This window comes from Puccinia triticina, chromosome 10A, assembly GCF_026914185.1.
Source record: "Puccinia triticina chromosome 10A, complete sequence".
NCBI lineage: Eukaryota > Fungi > Basidiomycota > Pucciniomycetes > Pucciniales > Pucciniaceae > Puccinia > Puccinia triticina.
In genome coordinates, this window is record NC_070567.1 from 107,656 (window position 1) to 131,046 (window position 23,391).

A 23,391-nucleotide genomic window follows, 5' to 3' on the forward strand; every position below is an offset into this window, starting at 1 on the left:
TTCGGTTCTCTCCTCGAAACATGCATGTCCGTTTCCGCATGCACACATATATGGTCGTCGACGAGGCGGTGGACGAACGAACGACGGCGGAGGAGACTCGACAATCGAGACTCTCGCGGTATCATGGACTTCGCGGCGGGCATACACATCACTCGCCCACCCTACTCACTATTCACCCATACACGCCCTCCTTTTTTTTCTCTTCCACTTGGGCTTTTCTGATCTTCATTTACGATACAGTCTTAGATACATAGAGCGTCTTATCCAACCACTACCCCATATCTTAACACGAAAAAAAAACATATCAACAAGAATAAGCACACGACCTCTTACCCAATAATGCTCTTATTATCTTTATCAGTACAGCTGTTTTTCTCTTTTCGTCTTTTTTTTTTTGGCTTGGCTTGGGTGGTTTGTTTCACCATCCCATCTTGAACTCTCTTTTTCTCTTATCAACCATCATCATTATTAACCATCATCATCATTCATCATCATGACTCCGAAAAGATCTTATAACTCACCATGTTTGTATAGTCTCTCTCTTCATCTGCTGTGTCTCGCTCGCTTATCCTTCTTACCCATCATCATCATCATCATCACCATCATCATCTCTCTCTTTTTCTGCTTGCGTCTTTGTTTTTTTTTGTTAGACTGAAAACAAGAAAGAAATAAGATCCATGTAATCAAACGCCAATAAACACCACGTCATGAGTCTGCTGATGCCCGACTCATAGTGCCAGTGGGTGGGTTGGCCGGACTGGGGACTCATGTTTTCTGACATTGTTAAACAGAACTACTTGGCTGCTAAGGGCTTCCGGATCTTCTCGAGCATCTCCGCTGCGGGTCCTATCCGCCATATATGGTCTTGCAAGCCAGTTTGGGTACATGCCAACGTTCGGCCAAAAAAGGCCAAGCGCGCGTGGCCGATCCCAAAGCCCGCTTGGCCGCGAACTCGAATGGTAAGATTAGCGCCTTGTGGCGCACTGCGCTGATGGATCGTGGCAATGCTTTGCCAGACAAAACAAACTCAATGCTCGTCATACTTTCTGTTTTTTTTTTCTCAATCAATCCTTATAGGCTTATTTCACAGACAACAAGGAATAGAGAAACTATGTATGCATCATAATCCAGTGTTGCTAAAAGCCTATAGTAGAAGGTGTTCAAAGTTGAAATCATAAAATTTTCATTACATAAAATCATAAAATCATAAAACTTTCAAATGATGATTTTATATGTACCATTTTAGAAATGTTGCTCTAATTTGAGTGTTTGGATGTACATATTTTTTTCACCTCAGAATTTTATGATTTTATGCAAGTCAACTTTGAACACCCTAAGTACAGTTCTACTTTTGCCCAAACAAGTATATACAGATGTGCAATCCAGTCAGGAAGAAAATAAGTTTACAGTTTGTCTGAGAGCTTAGAATGCCATCCAGAACACTTGAAAATATTTTTACACTTGTCTTACGTAGTTTAGAATGAAAAATAATGAAATTAGGATAAGCAAGAAGAATGAGGTAAATTCAGATAGGTGCTAAATTCTGGTCAAGGTTCTTAGAGCGGCCCAAAATAGTGCCCTTTTTGACCACATTGGTTAGATAAGCAGTAGTTACAATTGAGGAAGGGGGTCGGAAACTCATGCAGTCTAACACGCCTTGTTTTGAGTTTTTCTTTTTGGCCATTGCTTTCAGATAACAGATCTTGAGTTTTGCGAGGTTGAGGCGGAACAGTTGCAGAATAAATGGCAATATAAGTATGTAGCATGATTGAAAGAGAGGGAAAAACAAACAAACCTCACGAAATGCAATATCATATGGGCAAAATGACTCCGGATTGGAAGAGCTTGATAAACAAGAAGCCTGTTGGTTTCAAACAGAATGGAACATAACAAATGTGAGTTAAAGGTTCATTAAGAAGAGTACTAGAAAGAAAAGCATAGGACTGACTTTCAGAAGTGCATAACCATTGGGGCCCAATCCCCGCAGAAAAAGCCCAGCATACATCTTTACTTTTTCCACATCAGTGTTGTTCCGCTCAAGTTCTTCGGTTGCTGGTAGATACTCAAACGCTTTACTGTAACTAAATTCATCATATCTCTTTTGTACGCTGAATGCGATTCTAAAATGCAAAAAATCAGTCATTTTTCAAGGGATCTGAATATATAGAATTGTGCGTACTTGCAACCTTTACCGGAGGCACCAGTTCCAGGCCCGTACTCAGATTCCCAAATCCTGTCCCGCACGTTTGAGTTTGTGCCTTCAACCACCACTTTTGCCCATTGCTTTGCAATAGCCTGCGGAAAAAGAAAAACACAAGTAAGTCAAAATGATTTTCTGATTGGTTCACCAACATGATCAAAAGAAGATTTAAATTACGCTGATTTCTCTTTGCAAGGGTAGAAGAACACCAATCCAAACTTCACGTGAGCCCTCATCTGTCTTGTTGAACTCAAACATACGCTTATGCTCAAGAAAGTATTCGGACAAATCTTTGTCTTGGTCGAGGAACCGTTGCTTGTGGGTCGAAATATCTTTCTGATCCAACTCGTCTTTGTAGTTTTTCAACAGTTTCAATCCTACTGCTAATATCTTGTCTGAACTCAATGCAAAAGTGTTAGAAATTAGAGAATGACTGGGATGTTTTTTCAGAAAAAGAAAAAAAAAAGACTTGCCAAGTACGTGTGGCTTGCCACCAAGTTCAAACCGGATAGATCTTGCCGCACCATTGAAAGAAAACTTGGGGTCGCCAGAAAGGTATTTGGGAATTGGATAACGCTTCACCGGAAAGTGTATGATCTTGGTTCCATTGGGAAACTGAACTTTGGACAAAGCGTTGTCGTATTCTTTCTTGAGGAGAACATCCGACTTAGCTTTGAGCTGGGTGCCTTCAGTGGATAACAAAAATTATCATCTTGGGGGTTCTTATTAGGATGAATCAAATAAAACTTAGCATACCTGCCTTGGGCGCATCAAGACACTTCACATAAACTTCGCCCATCTTTTGAGTTAACGGGTGGTCAAGGCCCAGAACGTATTCCGTCCTGGAAAAGAAAACATTTTTTTTTTGTTTCATAACCATGGATTCTGATTACAAAATAAGTTGTGTGAAATTTAGTGATCGACTTACATCGTATGCTTGATAGAGTAGGCGCCAGCATCATTTGGAGTAAACAAACCGGCGGCCTGGATTATCTGCGCAGTCTTGACAAACTCTTTTGAATCGTTTTGGTAGGAATCAAGAAGACATTCCTTAATCGTTCCAAGTTGGACGGGTTCGAATAGATCATCTATATTGACTCTTGGGTTTTTTTCTAAGTTGATGTTATTGAATTGCTGCACTATTGCAGAATCCCAGACCACCGTAACCTGATCGCCTGTCAAGATAAATGTGTATGTGTCTTAGTCTATGTATTCTTCAAGTTACACCACAAGAAATTTATGAGCTCACCATCATAGTCGCCTGACAAATAAGAACAAAATAGCAAGAAAATTTTGAGTATCACACTGGAAAAAGTTCATGCAAAATTCCTGAGTGAAATTTACGTACCACCAGACAACAAACTCAAGAGTGATGCTTTCCCTTGAATCGAACAAACAAGCACGTCAAAGTATGTATCCCGTAATATATTGTTGTCCACAAGATTGATTTTGCGTGCATCGATTGACTATCCAAGAGCCCAATCTTCTCAATCAGCATAAGTGAAAAAGTTTCATTAAGGAATCAAATACGTACCCCTACACATGGGGAGCGTGAAACTATAGCTGGGCAAATCAAGGTTGATATTTTGATGCCAGTTGTTTGATCTCTGCACAGAATTCCAAGCCAGAGGATCAACATAAACTGCCAACAAAACTGGTGCGGAAAATGTTGAGACTTACTCAAAAGATGAGAATTGGAGAAACGCCTCATCCTCTTTCAACGTCCCAGTCCTATTGTTTTTTCGTGATGGATCAATCAACATCAGTTTTCAAGGCGACAAAATGAAAAGGGAGAGGAAAAGTGTGACTGACGGATCTGGCACAGCATAAATATAAGTACTTTGTGGAATTGGAACTTTGAACTTGGTCTGTTAAATTTTCCAACAGATAATCAGTAAAACAAATCAGCAAAAAAAAAAAAAAAAAAAAAAAACGAACAGCAATGCTGATTTTTTCTTCCTTAATTTTCCTCAATCTAGTAACAATGAAGCGATTCTTCGGCTCGAAACCAGCGGCAAGCATGCTAACAATAGCTTCCTCAGTTTGAAATGGAACAAGAGACATGTTGTGCAGGTAGTCGGTAGTAAACGCCCAACTTTCCACATATTCAGCCGGATGAGACTCGGCGGTCCCCTTTCCGTATGTTCTGTAGGCCGCAGGATCGTGTTCAACCCCGGCCAGACGGTTAAGGATTATCCTTCTCCCTGATTTGAGCGCTCCACTGCGAGTCAGAAACTCAGTGAGACGAAGAGGATCACTCGAGTTGAGGTCGTTGATCGCTGACTGAACGTGTTCCTCCAACGCCGAACAGATGGTCTCTGTTCTTACTCCACGCGCCGAAAGAATCTGTGAACATGTGAGATTATTCTATCGTGAAAAACACAGAAAACACAGATGATTTAAGGGATTATTATGGCAAGAAAAGAAAACACATACTGGAAGCAATTGCTTTCCTAACGTGCTGGAAGAGACTGGACGGCTGATTCGGCAGAGGTTGAAATGGAACGGGTATCCGGCTACCGTCTCAGCTTTCCATTGACTGTCGCGAATTTCAACCCAGGGAATGTCGCTGTCAAGTAGACGGAAAACAGGCGGAAGGATCCAGAGACCTAGAGAATCAGAAAGAAGAAAAAAAACACTTGTTACCAATTATCCAAGTTTTCTTAAGAAAAGAGTTTGACGTACCTTTAGCAAAACCTAGCAGCAAGGAAACATTAAGAAGCAAACTTTAGTTAGTATACTCCATCAATCTTTTTGAAAAATCACCTCAAGACTTACCTATTCGAGCTTGATAAGCCGCTGTGGAAGAGCATTCCGTCAGCACTGAGGAATGGATGCCAGATGATTCAAGTTTGAAACTTACATGGTAAAGTATCGTACTTCCTTCCAAAGAATTCACAAACTAGAGAAGCGGCGGCCCGACTGATGATCCCAGCGCCATCGGTCATAATTTCGGGCTTGCCGGGCGGACGAGTGCCCATGTTGACACAGTTCTCAATCAAAAGGGAGACGGATTCCTCCACCGGAACAAAGGTCTTCTCAACGTAGTCGTACGAACGCGCTCTGAACTTTATGAAAAGATGCGTGGTCGCTTTTCCAATCTGGTCCTCCCAAAGTTGGATCACACAGTTCTTCTTTGCCTCATCTGGAACTCCCAATCTCCAGACAAGAGTTTTGTTCCGAACCTGTCCTTCAATACAAGCTAGATACATAGATGCAAATTAGTACACGCTCTCAAAACAAAAATAAGGATCTTCCTGCTATTTTTTTTTTTTTTCAAGGAAGAGGAAAGAAAGGGGGATGCTCAACTTGGCACGTAGTCTAAACGAAGTCCATTTGCAACTGAGCTGAGAAATTCCTCCGAGATAATCAAGCTATCAGAATACAGGTCTGGGACCCTTGTAAAGTCACAGAGGTCTCAGCAATTGATTTTAATTGATTCCAACGGTGAGGATGTGAGATACAAACCTTCTTATGTTTTCTGCATCAATGTTGATTGACGCCTGGGTAGCTGATAAGAGTAGGGAAGTACGCGCCGCCTGGGAGAAAATTATGCAGGAAAAATTAGCAGGGTTAATGGAGTATGTAAATGAGATCTTGTACTTGCCCATTTGGCCACCGTCATGTCCTTATTTATCCCTAGATCCAAGATCTCGTTGATGAAGCTCTTGGTTGATTCCCAACCTGGCTCTTTCGATGCAACCATCCAGAGACAGCTCTGGTGTAACAACAATAAGAAATACGTAAGATTTGTAGATAGAATTACAGGAGAATGCGTACCTCCTTTCGCAGGAAGAAGTAGAAGAGCCTGTTACCGATCCTCAGCGGCGCATGGATGAAATCGATGAAGTTCTTCTGGATCGACGTCTTCTTGGGCGCGCGAGGACGGAGCCGGGAGCAGAGTTGGTCGGTGAGTCGGAGATGGATGAACCGATCGGCGCCGTAGGTCCGGTTGAGCTGGTTGGCTCTCGGGAGGTCGGGAGGGTTGAGCCTGGGGACGATGATGTTGCCCTTCTTGAAGTCCAAGCTGAGCCAGCCGCCGACCAGTTTCTGGAGGGCGGGCAGCGAGGCTTCCTCCTCCTCGGTGCGCCTGAAGAGCTCCTTGAACGCGCCGCCGATCCTCGCCAGCTGGTTGGCCTTGCCATGCTTCGACAGCAACAGGTCTTGCAGGTCCGCCGGGTTGTTCGTCTTCGCTGCCACCGATACCCATCTCGCCAGATCGATCCCGGCCCGCTTTTCTTCACTAAATACTTGATATAGTCGTGCAATCTCAAACAGATGACTCCACGGCAGTGGCGTTTGTTCAAACGCAGGATGGTTCGGTAAAATTACGGTCTCACTAATAAAATCTACTGGCGTGATCGCAGCTGCCATAATGTCAGACTGAAATAGCAATCAAGTCAGGCTAAACTGTTTCTCTGGAGATTCTAATTTCTATGGGGGAGGGTAGCGGGTGGAGGGCGTGTTCAGTGGCTCGAGTTCATGAAGGGGGGGGGGGGGGGGGGGGATAGATGACTTATTTTCGGTGAAGGCTATGGACTATTTTGTGATGTCTGAGATGTTTCTTTCTTCGCTTAAACCCCAGTGAAGGCAGTAGTCATCGACTCAACAGAGCAGCAGGAATACCTTTCTCCTGCTACTCCAACCACGCCGGTATTTTTACGAAGGGTTTTAGTCACGTCAAACTCGTGTGGTTGTCATCGCCTCAATCGATCGCAGCCTGTTTGGTAATAAGTAGATAGCGATATGAGTTTATTTAATCGAGTATCGAACACAAGAAGCTTGTATCCAAGACTGGTTGGATACAAGTCAGTATGTATCTCGTTGCAGGTATGTAGCAGCGTCTCGACGAGGTTGAGTCATCGACCCAACCGGCCACATCCCCATCGCAGGCTCGATGACTATCGGAAGCGAAGGTTTGCCCAGCTACAACAGCCAGACACAAAGGCTGGGTGGTAAATATGTATCCAGACTGATGTGAGCTTATAACTTAAGTTGGATACGAGTTTCCTGGTTTACGCCGCCAGATATCGGCTGTTGTGTGGCAGAGGGTCGAGAGCTTCAATTGTCCGCCAGCCTGGCGAGCGCTTATCTAATGTGAAGAAGGGGTGGCACCGCCTGACGATGATATGGGCAATTCAGCTTCGTAGTCCGTTTATCGCGCCGTGTGGGCATATGGGGTATATTATCGTATCGTCATCCTTGCGTGAGTTCCTTGCAAATGTCCAGTGCATCGAGTGGGGGCCAGCTGAGGTCGACTGCTTATGTGAAGTAGATACAAATATTTTACACGCAATATGATTTTCATTTGTGGAACTAGCAAGCAAGTGAGGGGTTTGATCCGGATACAGTATATTTCTTTGTAGAACTAGAAAACAGATGAAGATGGTGCTCCGGATAGGATTGCTTCTGTCGGAGGCGCTGGCGCCATGGGGAGTTTTCGAGAGCGATGGCCGTGGAAGATAGGGTTGGCCTGAAACAGTTTGAGATCAGCATTGTTCTTTTTTCTCTTTTTTCGAAAGTTGAGGTTGATATGTGTTTGGACATGGCTCTCAGATCTGGCCTTTTCTTTGATTTCATCTATCACCCTACGCGATCACCCAGAGCAGCTCGACTCCCAGTCAAACAGCTGCCAAACCACGCGCTGGTCCCCGCGGGTTTGGGGTTCGATGGAAGCGGGGAGGTTGGGTGGAGGGGGGTGTTCAACATCCATTTTGTTGACTTCCGCTCGAGGGAGGCTCGAGCAGAAGATCATCATGGAGATATTTGGATATGGGGAAGTGGGTGGTGGATGGTGGGACTTACTCTCTTTTGATCAGGCGGATTGGATGGCGGCTTTCTGGACGGCCTTGCTTGCGAGCAGGCTGAGTGAGGTGACGGCGAGGATGAAGAGCAGGAATCGGCTGAAGGCTGTTCTGGACAGGTCGGCCTCCTGCTCGGGTGATCGGAAGGCGGCGAAGATCTGGCGGAGGGAGGGGAAGGCGGGCATGGTGGTTGCTGGCCCGGTTGAAGGTTTCATGAGTGGGTGGTCAGCCTTTTAGGGGAACCCCGGCATGTCCCCCGGGGGTTTGCTTTGGCTTGTACTCATAATATGTAATCTCCATCCCACCACTCCTCGGCCCACCCACCCCACGCCCACCCAGCCATGGCCGGCCCCTCGGAGGAGAAGACCCACTCGCGACTGACCCGCTTCCTCTCCAAGTTCGCCCTCAGCCCAGCCACACACTCCAGGCGGAAAAGCAGCCTGCCCAACCTCAGCACCGCCACAAACACAAACACCCCCACCACAAACAAACAGCGCTCACTCTCATCGAACCCCATCCGACTCGACAGCGTCTCGCTCCAGCCACTCCTCCCGCTGCCCACGATCATCGACAGCAGCAACGGCTCAGCCAGCTACTGCTCAGACACCAACAGAAACCCCGCAGACGAACCCACCGAGGACGGCGCAGACCCAAACGCATCCATCAGACCCATCACCCCCTCCTCACGCGCACCCTCCCAGCAGCACAAGCCAGCCTCAACAGCAGCCTCCACCAGCAGCAGCAGCTCAGCAGAGCCCCCCCTCGACGACGCAAAAAGCATCTTCGGAAACGTCTCCCTAGCCTCAACCAAACCCACAACCGTCATCTCAATCGACAACAACAACAACAACAACACCATCCACAACAACAACAACGGACCCACCAATCGCATCGCCCAGCCACACCACCACACCCCATCCTCCCCGATCACCGCCACCAGCCAGCACTCATCCACGATGGCCCAGCCCGCCCACAACAACCACAACAACCCCCGCAGCTCGATCAGAGCGGCCATCATCACCCACCAGAACCACCAGCGACTCCAGTCCGCCGCATCCTCAATCATCAACCATCCCCCGCAGCCCACCACCCCCACCCTCGCACTCTACTCCTCCCCACCCGTCTCGCCCCAGAACCACTTCGTCACCGTCCCCAGCCACAGTCTGCCCCACCCCTCCCAAAACCCCCATCCGGCTGCACTCGCCGACAACGCGAGCATCCTCACCCTCGCCTCCTCCGGCTTCAGCCCCTCCTTACACCACCAACAGATGTCCGTCTCCTCCTCTCTGCCCTCACACACACACACACAACATTGACTTTCTCTGCTGTAAACAGTTTCCCCTCGGACGAAGACGCTTCCGTACGCGCCCTGGCACCCTCCAGGCGCGAGTCGATCGAATCCCTCTCCTCGCGCTGGTCCAACGTCAAGTCCACCCGCACCGGCGCCTCCATCCGCACCTCCGCCACCGGCTTCTACACCGGCATCGCCCCCTCCACCCACAACGACCCCTCCCTCGCCATCCTCGATCCCCCTCCCGAACACTTCGCAACGCCATCCGACCCCTCCCCGAACCTCCCCCGGCGATCATCCGCCGAGCCGCCCCAGCTCGAACTCCAGCCCTCCTCGCCCTCCCCCGAACTCCATCAGCACCATCAGTCTCCTACCCTCGAATGACTCGGATATTCATCGTCGTTCTTTCCCCCCCCCCCCCCCCCCCCCTTCACATTCTCATGTGGTATGTATACATTCTACATACATACAAAAACATAAAAGCAGATATACAATCTCATTCAACCTGTCTCCTGTTGCATCTTAATTCTCATCATCATTGCTGGTTGTCGCATCATCGGGTTTCTACGTTTCCTGTCCAAACTCTTCAGATATAAGACTCGGCGCGCCGTTGTGTGTATGCAAATCAATGTCCAGAAACACTCGACCAAAACACAATCCAAAAGATTGTCTGGTCATATATATATATATATATATGTACATTTGTTGTTGTTACACTTCTTTTGTCAGCACTGTTGCTCCTTTTTGTCCCGTTTGTATAGATCCATAATCTCCCATTGGACGGGTGTCCGAGCCATCCTCATAATAACAAAACTGCAATAAGTGCTTACATAGACACAAAAAACCTGTGGTTCTGCCTCCATTCCTCGGCCCAGTCTTAAGTAATTGTTTGGCTGTTGTTTTCTCCGGAGGTGTTTTTCATATGGGGTTTTGTTACAGCGGGTTGAATAGAGTGTCTTATAAATCCAGCTTGGCAGTTTCTGATAGAACACATCCTTTTGTACTCCTCTAAATAGCGTAACCAATAGTCCTTCACTCCACATACACAATTCACTTTTGATTCATCGGGTCAATATTCATGTTTCTGCGCATTGATTGGTCCATGCTGATGGTAATTCTAGACGAAGAACCTCACTGGGGCTGTGGCGTGTTCTTTGCTGCAACATTGGGAAAGAACGCGACTCGAAGCGGGTGTGACTAGAGCCGTGATCCTGTGGCTCGTTCAAGCGAGGCAGTGTCTGGCCCTGGTGACAGAGATTCAGTTGGAATGGCCCCCGCGTTGAATCACCGGAAATCTGCTACATCACAGTGACAGATTTTTCGATGTTCTCCTTGGAAATCGGTCCTTCTCACCACCATCATGGTTGAAGGCAAAAGCTTGAGCAGGTTACATTTTGCAATTGGCACGGTATCTGCTGCGCATCATTCATAGTCCCGCCCGCCGCGCCGCCGGCTGCCTTGGTTCCCGTATCTCCTCACCTGCAGAGAGAGCGCGTCGCGCGGGATCCGTCGGACCCTCCGTTCGAGGTGATCTCCAGTCAGCAGGAGAGACTGCTCAATTCCAAACTTGCTTGTGCGTGTCCCCGTGGTAGCGAGCTGGCAGCCTACAGTATTTCCTGCGCTAAGATTAAATTAAAGATGGATTGGTTCAATTTCCCTTGTTCCAACTTCCCCTCTCCCGCTAGTTCCGCTATACTGCCCTTGTTTTGGTGAAGGAAATGCTGTTTTTTTTTTTTTGGCACTCGCATTATTGATTAAGTTTGTTGCATGATCTAGGTCAGAAAAGTATACATTTTCCAGTGGTTTCTAGTTTTTCCAGTCATACCATGCAGTTTCCAATGGCCGCAGGCCCGGCCAATGATCATGTGTCATTCAGTGATGGTTTTCATGTCCTGTAACATCCATGAGTGGTTGGAATCATAGTAAGTTTTGAAAGAAGATTAAATAGCTTGCCAGAAATGCTATTGTAGGTTTGAATACAATGATGTGGCAAATGTCATGCTGAAACAGTTTTCACAAGTGTGGGGACCAAAAAAAGAGGTTTTGAATGTGATCTTACAGTACTGTCGGTCATAAATTACTGGAAATATTGTAAGCTTATCAAAAGAGATATGTTACAGAGATTTGTTTGAGATTTCAGCCATAAATGAAAGCGCTTCAAGGGGTGCCTCAATTGTACCCAAACACAAAGACTTAAGAAGTGCCCATCTTTGTCTTGAACAGTTCTTTTCCACAGCTCACAGTCTCTTTCATTTTTGAGGATAAATCATGCCTATTTCTTTGGGTTTCGTTCAGATAGTCTTGCTGGCACTATGTGCCTCCCAAGTTAGTTACAGCATGCATGTGCCCTTGCCAGAACCTTCAGAAAGTTTGACCATCACAGGTATTATTTAATTCATCCTGTCTTTCTCTATACTCTGATATTAAGACTACCTCATCCACCTGAAAACTTACACATTTCACAAACACAGGTACCAAAACAAATTTCTCACCCAAGTACAGTAATCCCACCACTGACATAGTTGGAAAAGCTGACTTGCGCTCATCTGATGTGGATGAAACTGTATCCAAAGACCACTCTCTAAAGCCTATAGAAGATCATATTCCAATGGATGCATCTTATTATCATGCCCATGATATTGTCCAAGATGAATCCAAACATGAAACTGGATTTCCAGGTATGTCTGAACCAACCAATATACCTGAAAAAGCTTATAGGGAATTCTTACAAATTATAATCAGTTTCAAAGCTTTCCAGATCAATATTCAACAAACAAGGCATGCATTTTTTTAATCTGGAATCTATAAAAGAAAAAATGGTAAACACTCCCTCTGATCCTGAATAATTTTTAGTAGAAATCCAATCAAAAAGGAATGAGTCAGAGCGTTCAATTCAGAATCAACTTGAAATATGCTCAAAAACTGCTGCATTGAATATACAAAACTCTAAGATGTGGGGTTATTACCTAGGTTTGAAAGATATCATTGAGATACTTTTTGATGATTCAGAATTTTCCAAAACTTCTGGTAAGGTTTTGGCTGAAAGACTGGAAGCACTACTGCATGATATTACACCAATCAACATGAAGATAGGCTTTGATCATCAGGACAACAGACTTGTTCTTCAGTTGCAGGATCTAGTTTTTCAAGCAATAGATCATATGTTCAGTTTTGGTTTGATCACTACAAAACAGTTCAGAGAATTCTTTGAAGGAAATGAAGAAACACTAGATATTGCTGCAATAAATTTGTTCAATAAATATGGATTATGGATTCACAAATATGAGCTGAATCTTGGAACACAATTATTCTACCCAAGCAAATACATTCTTTGGCATACCTTATACAGGAGTACAGACTCTTCACATTACAGGAATATGAGTCAAGGTAAGTTTTTAACATTTTTACTCTTTTATTGGGGGGATTTTCAGGTGTGTAGCAACAGATGGTGAAAATCAGAAACCATTCCATCTTTGAAGATTGAATTGTTGGAGTTCTTCATGCTGCTGAACACCTAAAACATTCACGGCAGTCCTGATATCATCCCTAGCGCCCCACTAACATATCATCTGAGAAATTGAGTAAATAAAACTGAATTTTGGTCATTCTGATTATTTCATTTCTGTCAATTCCAGTTCTCAATGAAAAACAAATTAGGAAGTTAACTTACAATTTTGTCAAATCACACGCTAGTTTTGGTAATCAACTGGATGGAATCAAAAATGTCATAAGAGAAACATTGAAAGACCAGTTGGAAGCTTCAGGCAACTCAATCTTCAAAGATGATGCATTTTTTCATGAAATGGAAGAATATCTATTAATGCCAGATGAAGACAAGAAAAAATTCAGGAAGAATTTTCCAACATCCAAGTTGAAGAACATGCTTGAAAATGTGTGCATTCTACTGCAGAGGATTTGGGAAGAGACTGATCAAGAACTGCCAGCTGGAATTCTTATCAAAGAAGATGTCTTACCTACTGCTACACTATGCTTGCTCCTAGATTTCTTTGATAAAAATTATGGTGACATTTTTCTGAAATCAATCCAATTAGAATTAATGGACGGTTTTATGGAAAAATTATATTCAACATTTGAACTTAGTCAGCTTGTTGCAAAGTTGGATAACTACCATGGAATCTACTTTCCAAAAAATTTCTCTTTACCATCAGATTTCACTTTTAAAAACTTAAAAGGCAATGATTTTTCCACTAGTGAAGCCAGAGAGGATATATCCAATCACATACATCACATTTCAATCAAACATCAAGATTTTGTTGACAGTTTCAACACTGTCTATGAGAAGGAAATTTTCATGAGAAGGATAGAGATCCTCTGGAAAACAATTGATGTGAATAATCAAGTCTTTCATCCAATGGAATCCAATGAAATTACAAAACCTATCAGCTCTGCAAACTTTCATCATTTTGTCCAAATTTACCCTAAAACAAAGCCCAATTTCTTTTCACCTTTTGAATCCAATATCTAACCAGAAAAGTGTCAGAATTCTGACTTCATCTTCTGCTCACATTATCTGTCTGGCCAAGTGGCCCCTGTTTCCTGTCCAACCAAGTGGTCAAATCCTGTCTTGTCCTGTTTGACTGAGTGGTCCTCCTGTTCCTGTCCCCTTTTCCTGTCCCCTGTTCCTGTCCCCTGTTCCTGTCCCCTGTTCCTGTCCCCTGTTCCTGTCCCCTGTTCCTGTCCCCTGTTCCTGTCACCTGTCCTGATTTGTATGGCCAAGTGGCCATGACTTGTCTCCTGTTCCCTGTCACCAATTCATGTCACCTGTCCTGTCCCCTGTTATTGTTGTTAGGCCCCCCTTTGGATCTTGCTGGGGGGCTCTCTAGTTGTTTGGTTAAAGTCCGCTCCTCGGACATGAAATAGAAATCATCAAGTCTGAGCCTCAACAACCTCAACCCTGCTCCTTGGTCCTATCTGTTCACCTCAAATAGTCCCCCCCTTATCGTCGCCTCCACTTGTAGAGCTGAAATCTCAACAAAAAGCATTCATGTATTTGGAAGAAAATCATTATAAAAAACAGAATACATATTAAAGGGTAAAAACTAATTCAAAACAACAACAAAAAAGAAACAATTTCAATTTTTTGCTACACTTTTTATATTTCCTTGAATTTATATCTCTTTGGCATGTTCTTGGATTTGTTCACATCTGTTATCCTTCCAGTTTGTCAACACTTGGTGAAATTAGAAGTCCCTTGCTTGGGCAGGCCCTGGTGTAGCCTGGGCTGGTGCGACGCTGCAGAGATTCACATCCGCGGCAAGTGGGTATACCGGCTTGGCTCATCAGCAATGGGTCACGTTTCCTTCTAGGAAAGCTAGGAGCTGCGCTGATGAGGAGTCCTACTCGGCGAGCGGGTATACGTCCCTGTTCACTGAGGAAGACTTTTTTCTAGACTGCTCAGCATGTGCCGGCTCACCGAGCAGGAATCCTAACCGTAGGAATCGCAAACCTTCGCTGGGAAGGATCATTCCTTGCCGATCTGGTGCAGCCCTTACTGCTTTGCTGGTTAGTCGTGCGCCTTGGCAGGACCGGTACAAGTTGTGACCGGAGGCCCAAAAATCGCGCATTAAATCTTGGTCTCAGCGACCGAGCCTACATGACTATGACTCTCCAAGGCGGGGTGCTCCACGGTAGGAAATTGTGCCAAGGTCGCTCAGCGACTGCCCGGTGGTTTGCGGGTCGTTCCTCCAACCGAGTGGGATATCCTATTTTTTCACCTTGTTGGGTCCGTCACGATCCAGGGAGGTCAGTAATGTATTTACATATGCATAACGCCATCAGGAATTTGTAGTTTTCACATCCTCCAACCATTCCGGTCAATGCTCCGCTAAAACCCTCTCTGGGCAACAGTCTCTGGGTATACATCATGTTCGGAGGTTGGACCCGCCCCGTGTTGGACCTGTTTTAGGTAGGGTTTAACTTGCTTCAGAAGGTATACCACCAAGTACTACTCGTGCTCGGACTTAGCCGTCGCGTCCCGGGCGCAGAACCGTGTCGTACAGAAGCTTGAGGATGGATCGGACACGGTCCTGCCTACACTGACAGCTCTTGTCAGCAGTCTGCTGGTCGGACAGGTTGGCGCCGTTTGTCTGACCAGCCGCGGTAGGTGTATCTTTTCGCAGAGACTTCCCTTGTTTCTGCAGACCCCGCAGAAGCAGATTGACATGCCCTAAATCTTAATTTTAGATGAAACAAAATATGTTTTCCTAAAGCTGATATCCATCACTTTCTGTGTGCTGGTTGTGGTTTTGCTATGGCGTCAATTCAGGATCTATAAGCTCAGCTACATGCCTGTAAACGGCGCGGGAGGTCCTCCACTATTTGAAGTCAGCCTTCAAAAAGGGTACACGGTTTCTCTATCCCCAGCTGAAAGCTCAAGGATTCCTCTGAGATCTATCTTATCTTGTGCATCACTTTAAGCTACGCTTTCTGACAAGTTGTCATGTGTACCGGCTTGTGGTCTTTCCAAACCACGTTACTGGCTCTATGCTGCTTGCGAGTAACCCAAAGCATGCATATTGTGGTCCCATTAACGAGCAATGCAGCGCATCGGGTGGAAGAAGGTATGGACTCTCATCCCATGTGTCGTTGAAGTTTCGAAAACAAGGCCACTGATGCGTAGTGTGTTCGAGGGCTGCTTCCTTAATTCACAATCTACACGACAACAAAAAAAACTTTGCCAGATACCAAAATGAGAGCACCCTTGATAACTACTATCGGTAGTCAAATCAACCTGGATCACCCTAGCGATATGGCTGGGATGCAAAATCAGCATATCGAGATGGAGGGTCAACCTCGCTCTGTTTACTCGTCCTGGAATTCAAATGAGGAAACCACCAAATCACCCGAGATACGTAAGCCAAACACACATCCATTTTGAACTCTTGCGCGGCCATTGAGTTGGTCTGATATTTTATCTTGCAATTGTATGAGCCAGATGGGGGAAGCCCTTCAAAATCCAAAAAATGTATTTATATTTCTCTTCAACTATGAGCTTCAAATCTAGAGGCCTTGAATTGACAATTCCTACTTGACAGTAAAAATACAGTCAATGTCTAATGACCTTGAATTTTTGAATTTTTCTATGAAAAACTTTGAAAGAAAGGTTTTTAGAAAGGAATCAGAAGAACATAAAGTTTTGGAAAATCACCAAAATTTAAGACATAATTACCAAGAACTACATAATGTTCATGAGATTTTGTCAGAGTGTGTGGAAAGTAAAATAATTGAGCAACGGGGGAAAAATAAAATGGGCATCATCCCTAAAGGAAACTACAATCCAGAAAGTGTTTATTTGGGGAACACTTTTAGAAGAGCTCTTGACAAAGATTTAGGTTCAGAGATTTCACAACACAATTCCCAAAAAGATCAATTAGTTGGGGATGTAGCCAAAAATTATCTTGACATTAGTTTAAAACATCTGGTGAACAAACTAAGTGCTATATTGAATCAGATTGGTCAGTTCCAAATCAAGAAAGGAGTTGATTACCGCAAGAGTAGCTATTTAGAAGCTATTTCCCTGCAAATTCTTGTTTTAAAAACAGTATGTTACATGAAAAAGTATGAATTTATTTCTTTGCAGGACTTCCAAAATTTTCTCAAAGTAGAAAATACACTAGAAATAGCAACAGTAGCTCTTTTCTTTGGACCTCTATATCAAACTAAAGATTATTTTTACCATCCCAGCAACTACACTTTCCTTGGAAAAGGTCACTTTAAATATTTCAAGTCAATTTTTGAAGGTAAGTGTGTGATAGTGTGATAGTTGGATACCTATATTTTTAGTCCCCTTAAAGTTACACTGACACCGTAATTGTTTCAATTTATTTTCTGAAATTTGACAACAGAAATTGATTTGAAAGAAAAGAGATTATTGTTTTACCTTTTCCTCAAATTACATGCCATCTTTGATGAAAAATTTGAACTTGACAGCTTGAGAAGCGGGACAGAGGCCAATAGTGAGAAGGAGTTTAAAGATTTAATGATTTCAATTTTTGAGAATGATCATTTCATTAATACATTAGAAGAGTATCTATCACTTCCAAAAGATGGAAAGGATGAATTCAAAAAGACTCTTCAGTTCTCTGAATTAAAGAAAAAGATTGCCAGGTTATCTAAATTGTTCATACAAGTTGGAGACCAGAGAGAAAGTGAAGGAAGTGGATTTCAACACAGATTCCTATTCATGACTTTGGAATTTGTTGAACAAAACTACGGGGAAGATTTTATGGAAGATGAAATATTAAACCTTGAATTCAGGGACAAGTATCATTTGATGAAGTCCAGAAGTGAATTTCTTGAAAAGGCAGACAACATACAACAACATTTTCAAAAATCTCCTCAAGATTTTTCTCATTTTATAAACCAGGAAAATAAGGAGAACAGTTCAATACTAGAGAAATTTCAAGTATTCTTTGATGAAATGGAAGAAATTTTGTCCGAGAACAGAACAATACTTTCTTCTCCTTCCAATTTTAATAAAGAGGAAAACTACTGCATGATTGCAAAGATAAAAGAAGAATGTGATTCTTTGCATGATAGAATGAATTTCTTTGTACTTGTAGATCACAAGCATGAATTAAATTCTCCATAAAATACTTCATCATGATATTTGGTTGTCATCTTGTTTCCGTCGGCTTCTCTTGTTTTCAACATTTTTCACACAGTTTTTCTCAGATTGATCCCTGTTAATCCAGGTGTTTTTCCCATTGAGTGTTGTAAATGTCACCATTCCCTGGGCAATTGTCTCATCACTTATTTCCATGGCCATTTTTCATCTTCATCAATGTTTCATGGAATATTTGATAAGCATATCCCTCCTGTATGAATTTTTATTCTGTCTATGGTATTGATTTGATGACGTCGCTAGTGTTTGTTTTGAAGATTAATTTTTCATCCAAACCTCGCCCAAATAAAAGTGCCACAACAAATCAAGATAGAACTGGTATTTTAAGATTTAACAGGAATTAAAAGTTCGTTGCTTCTGCGCATGTCGAGAGAAGCAGTAGGGGACAGTGTTTCCCATCCTCCGTTGATTGAAAGCGGTTTACTCCGGGAGGTACAGCAAGGCGAGTGTAAATCAACGCTTGAGGAATGTCCCAATTCTAGATCAGCAAATGAACTTAATCCTGCCTGGTAAAACCCACCCGGGGGCGCGGTTGACGACATGCGTAGTTGTGGACGTGAGCTAGGTGAAGGTGAAAACTTTCGGTCCCGCGCTCCTTGTGATTTCTCTTCTTGGTTACTGAAGTTGTTTCCTGTGGTGACAGATGAATAAATAAGTTCAGTGAATACAATATACGGTCTTGGTCAGATGACTCAGCATTAGTACAAACCTTTCCGGTAGATGGAGGAAGCCGAAGTGCCATTGCCTATCAGAGCATCTGATCTATCACTGCCAATATTGCTTTGCGTCATCATTTTCATCATGTTTTCGGATTGCATCACTTTTACGATTAGTTCACTCATGAGTAGTTCCTTGGATGAAGAAGGAATTTTCAGGTAAGCGTAATACGTAAAGGCGGTTGAAGATTTCATGTATTGGCTAGGCATTCCTCACAGTTTTGAGTTTGACGAATCCTGAAAGAGAGTTGAGCGATTCGTAAGGTAAACTAAGTGGTTATCTATCATGAGCTTCTGTTAAAGGCTAACTGATTCAACAGAACTTGAACGAACCTGCCGTGCATGAACCTGAAGGAGGTTCGGGACAAAGAAAATGTCAACTGCACAATCTGATCAAGCGATAATGACCAAAAAGCTATGTAGAGTCTGACATTGAGCTAACAATTCCAAGGTCCTGTTTATTCACAAACGTAACTTCACATCAATATATCGAAATCAACAAGTCGAGAGGTTCAATCACGTACAAGTGCAATCGACAAACCAATTACTAGAACATTAAACTTCACCAATTCGTTACTAGAAAGAAACCAATCAGTCTTTAGAGCTTGCCCAAATTATCACGCCGGAGAAAATGGTGATCGTGCGGCAGGCTGATGAACAGCTTACTATTTTGTTAAGCCGTTGGATATCAATGTTCTTCTGACGGAGAAAATAAAAGTAACGTTGAGGAAAGCATCTGTTAGCAAGCAAAGTGTCTTCCTTTTTTTAGGCGGTGGAAATAATACAGCATCTCAGTTTTGCATCCTCAGGCCTAGTTGTGCTCCGTCAAGTCAACACACTCGCAAGGCTCCCAAAATGTCTCAAACTTCGTGTATGCAGCGGAGATCTGAATGCGGACAGGAATCTGATTTTGATTGAGTGAGACACAAATATTCATTAGCTTTGTAATCAACCTATGGCTAGAGTAGAGACCACTTGCAGCGCTGAGATTGATAAGTGTAGCCCAGATGAAAACACCCCATCGCAACCAACGAATGTGGACCGGATTCGACCATATCAGTACGACACGGTTCACCTGGAGGAGGCGAAGGTAAAATCAGTGACGCGTTTTTCTACAAGATCTTCGGAATGGCAAAAGCTGACAATAATTTGCAAAACGCATTGTGACTGATTTTTGTTGGAAAGAGGAGAGGAGCTCGGATGTATGTTAGCCACTGGAAGTTCTTTGATTCATCATCGTCTATCTCTTTCTCTTCATCATAGAGCAGCAAACCTGGATGGACCCTGTATAGATAATGACGATAGTATTTTGAGTGAGCAAACTGGTCTGAGTATTTGAAAGCGAGCATAAAACCTTAATGAGGCGAACATAAAATTGATAACACGACATAGTAAGCCAAAGGGCGATGTACGACGTTTTCTAAGTTGAAAAACACCATCCAAGAAGATATCGAAGTAACCAGAATCTGCAAGGATATCACAGCCAGTCAGCCTCATGCGAGAAGGTTGAATTATTTCAATCATTGCCACTCGAAGTTCTTCTTGCTCACCGTCAACCATGTCATTATTGTGAAGGCGCATATCTTCCTTGTCCGCTTGACCGCATGGCAAATTACAAAAAAACCGAATCCTAGCGTGAATCCAAAGACAACACCTGTCAAGTCATGATCCGAAGTATTCTGCAAGGTTGGGACGTTAGTTGAGGCAGCCATTCCTCGCTTCCGTAAAGTATGGGAAAGTGAAATCTTTAAGTATAGAGCTGTTGAGGTCGCTCAGAAAGAGTGGAGGAGCTATGTGCTTTTGAATTTTCATGAGCCGGTCGCGGTTGGCGGAAACCGAAGAGCGTGGCTGGCCGGTGGTAGCGAGATCTCAAGGGAAAAGAGAGTTCCAGCTAATATGAAAAACAAGTAACGAAAAAACACCATGGCTTACTATTCGTGTTGGGTCATCTGGCCAAGAAACGTTGAAAACGACTAATCGACCCTTGAGGCTCCGTGAGTGCACTGCTACAGTTCGATTGAGAACCTGAGTACGTATCATGGACCAGTCATGCAGGGCTGGAATTCAACTGACTCCGTTCAGGCTCAGGTAGTAAGGTCTCGGAAGCCATGGAATTCGTCACTGCCTACACTCAAGCATTATACCTGACATGTGAGACATAACATTCTCATCTCGCCTCGAAATTTCTATTGTTTGCCGAGTGACGTTTACAAGGTCTGTTTTGCCCCACGGCAGAGATGCAATTGGCACACATGACCACAATTCCCGACTTTGTCTTCAGTGTAACGTTGTATGTTGTTTATTTTAACAACCTCATACGAGAGAAGATTCAGATGTGTGCCGTGCCGACATGTGATATAGTGGAGCCTGGAGGGTCAAATTCGTTTACAATCGTTAAAGCGCGCTACCTCAGAAACAGCTTGGCATGATGATGAGAGGTGAGAAAGTCATGTTCTTGGAATATGCGTAGATCAAAAATAAAAAAAATAAGATGGGAGCGAAACGGATTTCAAAATTTTAACTCGCTATCGTCTGATCAACTTCACAAATAGACAGATATGGACTCGCAATTCCTGTGCAGAGATAACGCAATCAAAAGAATGATCAGGGCGACCCGAGACAGCACGGAATCGCCATGAAAAAACGACTTACCGGTCATCAGTAACTTTGAATTCCAAACAGCCACACCAGTAGTACAGGTGACTTGCTTCCCATCATCGGCAAAAACCTAACAGGAAGCAATTTTGAGGGTTTTTTTAGATAATGTCTGTCATACATCCTGGCTCAATGGACCCATACCTTCTCCAATTCAATTCGCTTGGATTGCCAGGAGCCAGTACCCGTCTGGTTGGAGAATTTCCATACCTCAGAGGGTGAAACTAAGCTGTGGGTGTCCTTGTGAAGTTCTCCTAAGACGGCTTGGAATTTTGGCATAGATGGAATGCTAGCGATGAACACTGCACCCGTACTGGTCACATAGAGGTTGTCTATAACCCTTGGCACCTAGAATAGGTTATTTTGTTGAATTAAGTCTGCAAAGCGTGTTAAGGTTGATCAGAATTTCGAAGCGAGCTCAACTTTGAATTCGTCCTTTAAGATGAGAGTATTGTCTGGTTGGATTTCAAGCAATCTCAAGTGGGCATTCAAAGAGTTTGCCATGTAGATCGTGTTCCCCGGTCCCTGCGTACAAAATACCCCACTAAGCATTGATTTCCTAACGATGAAGGAAAGAAATGTAATAAACGCATAAACAAACTGACCTTAGCTATTCCATTCGGGAATTGGTGATGACCATGCAATGCGGAAATACATTGTACTGATTCTTCGTTAAATGAGCAATGTACAATACTGTCCAGCTATAATCATCGATGAGCAACGGGTTGCCGGCCAGGTAACTTGGCATTGCTAAGCGGAAAACGTACCGCTGAATCCAAGAAAAATAACTAATTTTTGGGGTGAAAATTTCACTCCCTGTCAACCAATGAATCTATCGAGGACTTCATTTCATGAACAGCAGAAGCAGCGTGACATACCTCTAAATCCCTCGTCTATTAGGCATCCAGATACCAAAAGAGACACCCGGAAAGAAGAAGTCAAGAATTGAACAATCCGGTAGAGGAAAACACAGTGGGACGGGGATGTTGGTTGGACTCACCCAATGCTTTTTCCTACGGTGATCATTTGTGACATAAAACGAATTTTCATTCAATGCCACAAGATTGTTGGGAGTTACGACCAAGTTGTGTTTTACTGTTCTTTGGTGGGTCGCTTTGTCACTTCCTATGGTAGTCTCAAACACTTCAATAACACTATCGGCTGTCCCAGCGGCTCGAGTATCATCATCATAGGGAGAACGATGGTTGATCAAGTAAATAGTTGCCTTGCGAGGGGGGGTCGACTCGGATTCTGTTTCGGCGGGCTCAATTGGCTCCTCCGGATGGACAAACAGATCAAGTCCGTGAACGTGAATTCCGTCTTGAAGCAATAGTTCTGGCAAGTTTGTCAGCTCCAATCGTCGGTACTCGAGTGTTTTCAAGTCCAATAGTGCGATATAGTCCAAAGATCGACCATGAAGTTTTTGGTACCTGTGATATTGAACTATCAGTAAAACAAAAAAAGCTGATCTGAATAGCCAAGGTGGACTGCTTCACCTGAGCACATTCATAGCAGGTAACCAGTGGGCACGATCCTTTCGACGACTGCATGCAAGGTATGCTAAGCCTGTTGGCTGGTCCACAAAGATATCTTCACATGCCTCCAAACCATCGACACGGGAACATCGCTCGTTGTGCAAGTTCGAAATAGACCTAAACAAACCTGATCACGTATCCCACAGTAGGTTTCATTTTCCAAAAAAAGGTTATTCAGAACGAGTTAGACAGGCTCTCACTTTGGTTAAGGGATATGAGACCCTTGATATTTCTATCATAACTTACCGACTTCTTGGATTTTTGGCTTCAGGATCGTACCAATCCAAACCAACGTAGCTATCGAGGCACCGCGGAAGATGAGATTCATGTTGACTGAATGAGTGGATTGGCCAATCACTTCAACCCTTAGCCAGTATATGTAGCCGTGCTACAAGTGCCGGGCTGGAGCCTCTTCAGATGTCACGTCTTTGAGTAGAGTCCTTTGAGTCCCCGTATGATGCAGGGAAAATGGCTACTCCGAGTCCGGGCTTAGGCCCGGCGTTAGTGTTCCTGTGAAGGCCAACCTAGAGTTGTTCAGTAGCTGCC

At 43.9% G+C, this 23,391-nt stretch overlaps 5 protein-coding genes across 5 annotated transcripts; 1 reads left to right on the forward strand and 4 right to left on the reverse strand.

Moving 5' to 3' along the window:
* Positions 1-1,525: 1,525 nt before the first annotated feature.
* On the reverse strand, positions 1,526-6,574 carry PtA15_10A12 (uncharacterized protein; the record flags this gene model as incomplete). Its single annotated transcript, XM_053160275.1, has 22 exons — positions 1,526-1,702; positions 1,796-1,861; positions 1,949-2,120; positions 2,180-2,295; positions 2,378-2,595; positions 2,674-2,886; positions 2,957-3,042; positions 3,129-3,375; positions 3,450-3,461; positions 3,549-3,666; positions 3,735-3,807; positions 3,881-3,931; positions 4,013-4,068; positions 4,139-4,546; positions 4,637-4,809; positions 4,886-4,897; positions 4,979-4,999; positions 5,064-5,402; positions 5,510-5,598; positions 5,669-5,739; positions 5,808-5,918; positions 5,981-6,574. 22 exons carry the CDS (start codon positions 6,572-6,574, stop codon positions 1,526-1,528), a joined length of 3,423 nt encoding a protein of 1,140 aa, XP_053024148.1.
* Positions 6,575-8,015: 1,441 nt separating this feature from the next.
* Positions 8,016-8,219, reverse strand: PtA15_10A13 (uncharacterized protein; the record flags this gene model as incomplete). Its single annotated transcript, XM_053160286.1, has 1 exon — positions 8,016-8,219. The coding sequence occupies one exon, from the start codon at positions 8,217-8,219 to the stop codon at positions 8,016-8,018; it is 204 nt and encodes a 67-aa protein (XP_053024149.1).
* A 741-nt stretch (positions 8,220-8,960) lies between these two features.
* Positions 8,961-9,679, forward strand: PtA15_10A14 (uncharacterized protein; the record flags this gene model as incomplete). The annotated part of the gene is made up of 3 exons (XM_053160297.1): positions 8,961-9,049; positions 9,161-9,274; positions 9,340-9,679. The coding sequence occupies 3 exons, from the start codon at positions 8,961-8,963 to the stop codon at positions 9,677-9,679; spliced, it is 543 nt and encodes a 180-aa protein (XP_053024150.1).
* Positions 9,680-18,262: 8,583 nt separating this feature from the next.
* Positions 18,263-20,367, reverse strand: PtA15_10A15 (uncharacterized protein; the record flags this gene model as incomplete). Its single annotated transcript, XM_053160308.1, has 13 exons — positions 18,263-18,570; positions 18,649-18,790; positions 18,873-18,924; positions 18,989-19,003; positions 19,087-19,109; positions 19,180-19,231; positions 19,322-19,414; positions 19,495-19,559; positions 19,635-19,730; positions 19,799-19,822; positions 19,929-19,939; positions 20,025-20,121; positions 20,206-20,367. 13 exons carry the CDS (start codon positions 20,365-20,367, stop codon positions 18,263-18,265), a joined length of 1,140 nt encoding a protein of 379 aa, XP_053024151.1.
* An 805-nt stretch (positions 20,368-21,172) lies between these two features.
* On the reverse strand, positions 21,173-23,173 carry PtA15_10A16 (uncharacterized protein; the record flags this gene model as incomplete). Its single annotated transcript, XM_053160319.1, has 10 exons — positions 21,173-21,228; positions 21,308-21,383; positions 21,455-21,658; positions 21,734-21,835; positions 21,916-22,011; positions 22,078-22,098; positions 22,189-22,203; positions 22,311-22,740; positions 22,807-22,972; positions 23,092-23,173. 10 exons carry the CDS (start codon positions 23,171-23,173, stop codon positions 21,173-21,175), a joined length of 1,248 nt encoding a protein of 415 aa, XP_053024152.1.
* Between the last annotated feature and the right edge of the window lie 218 nt (positions 23,174-23,391).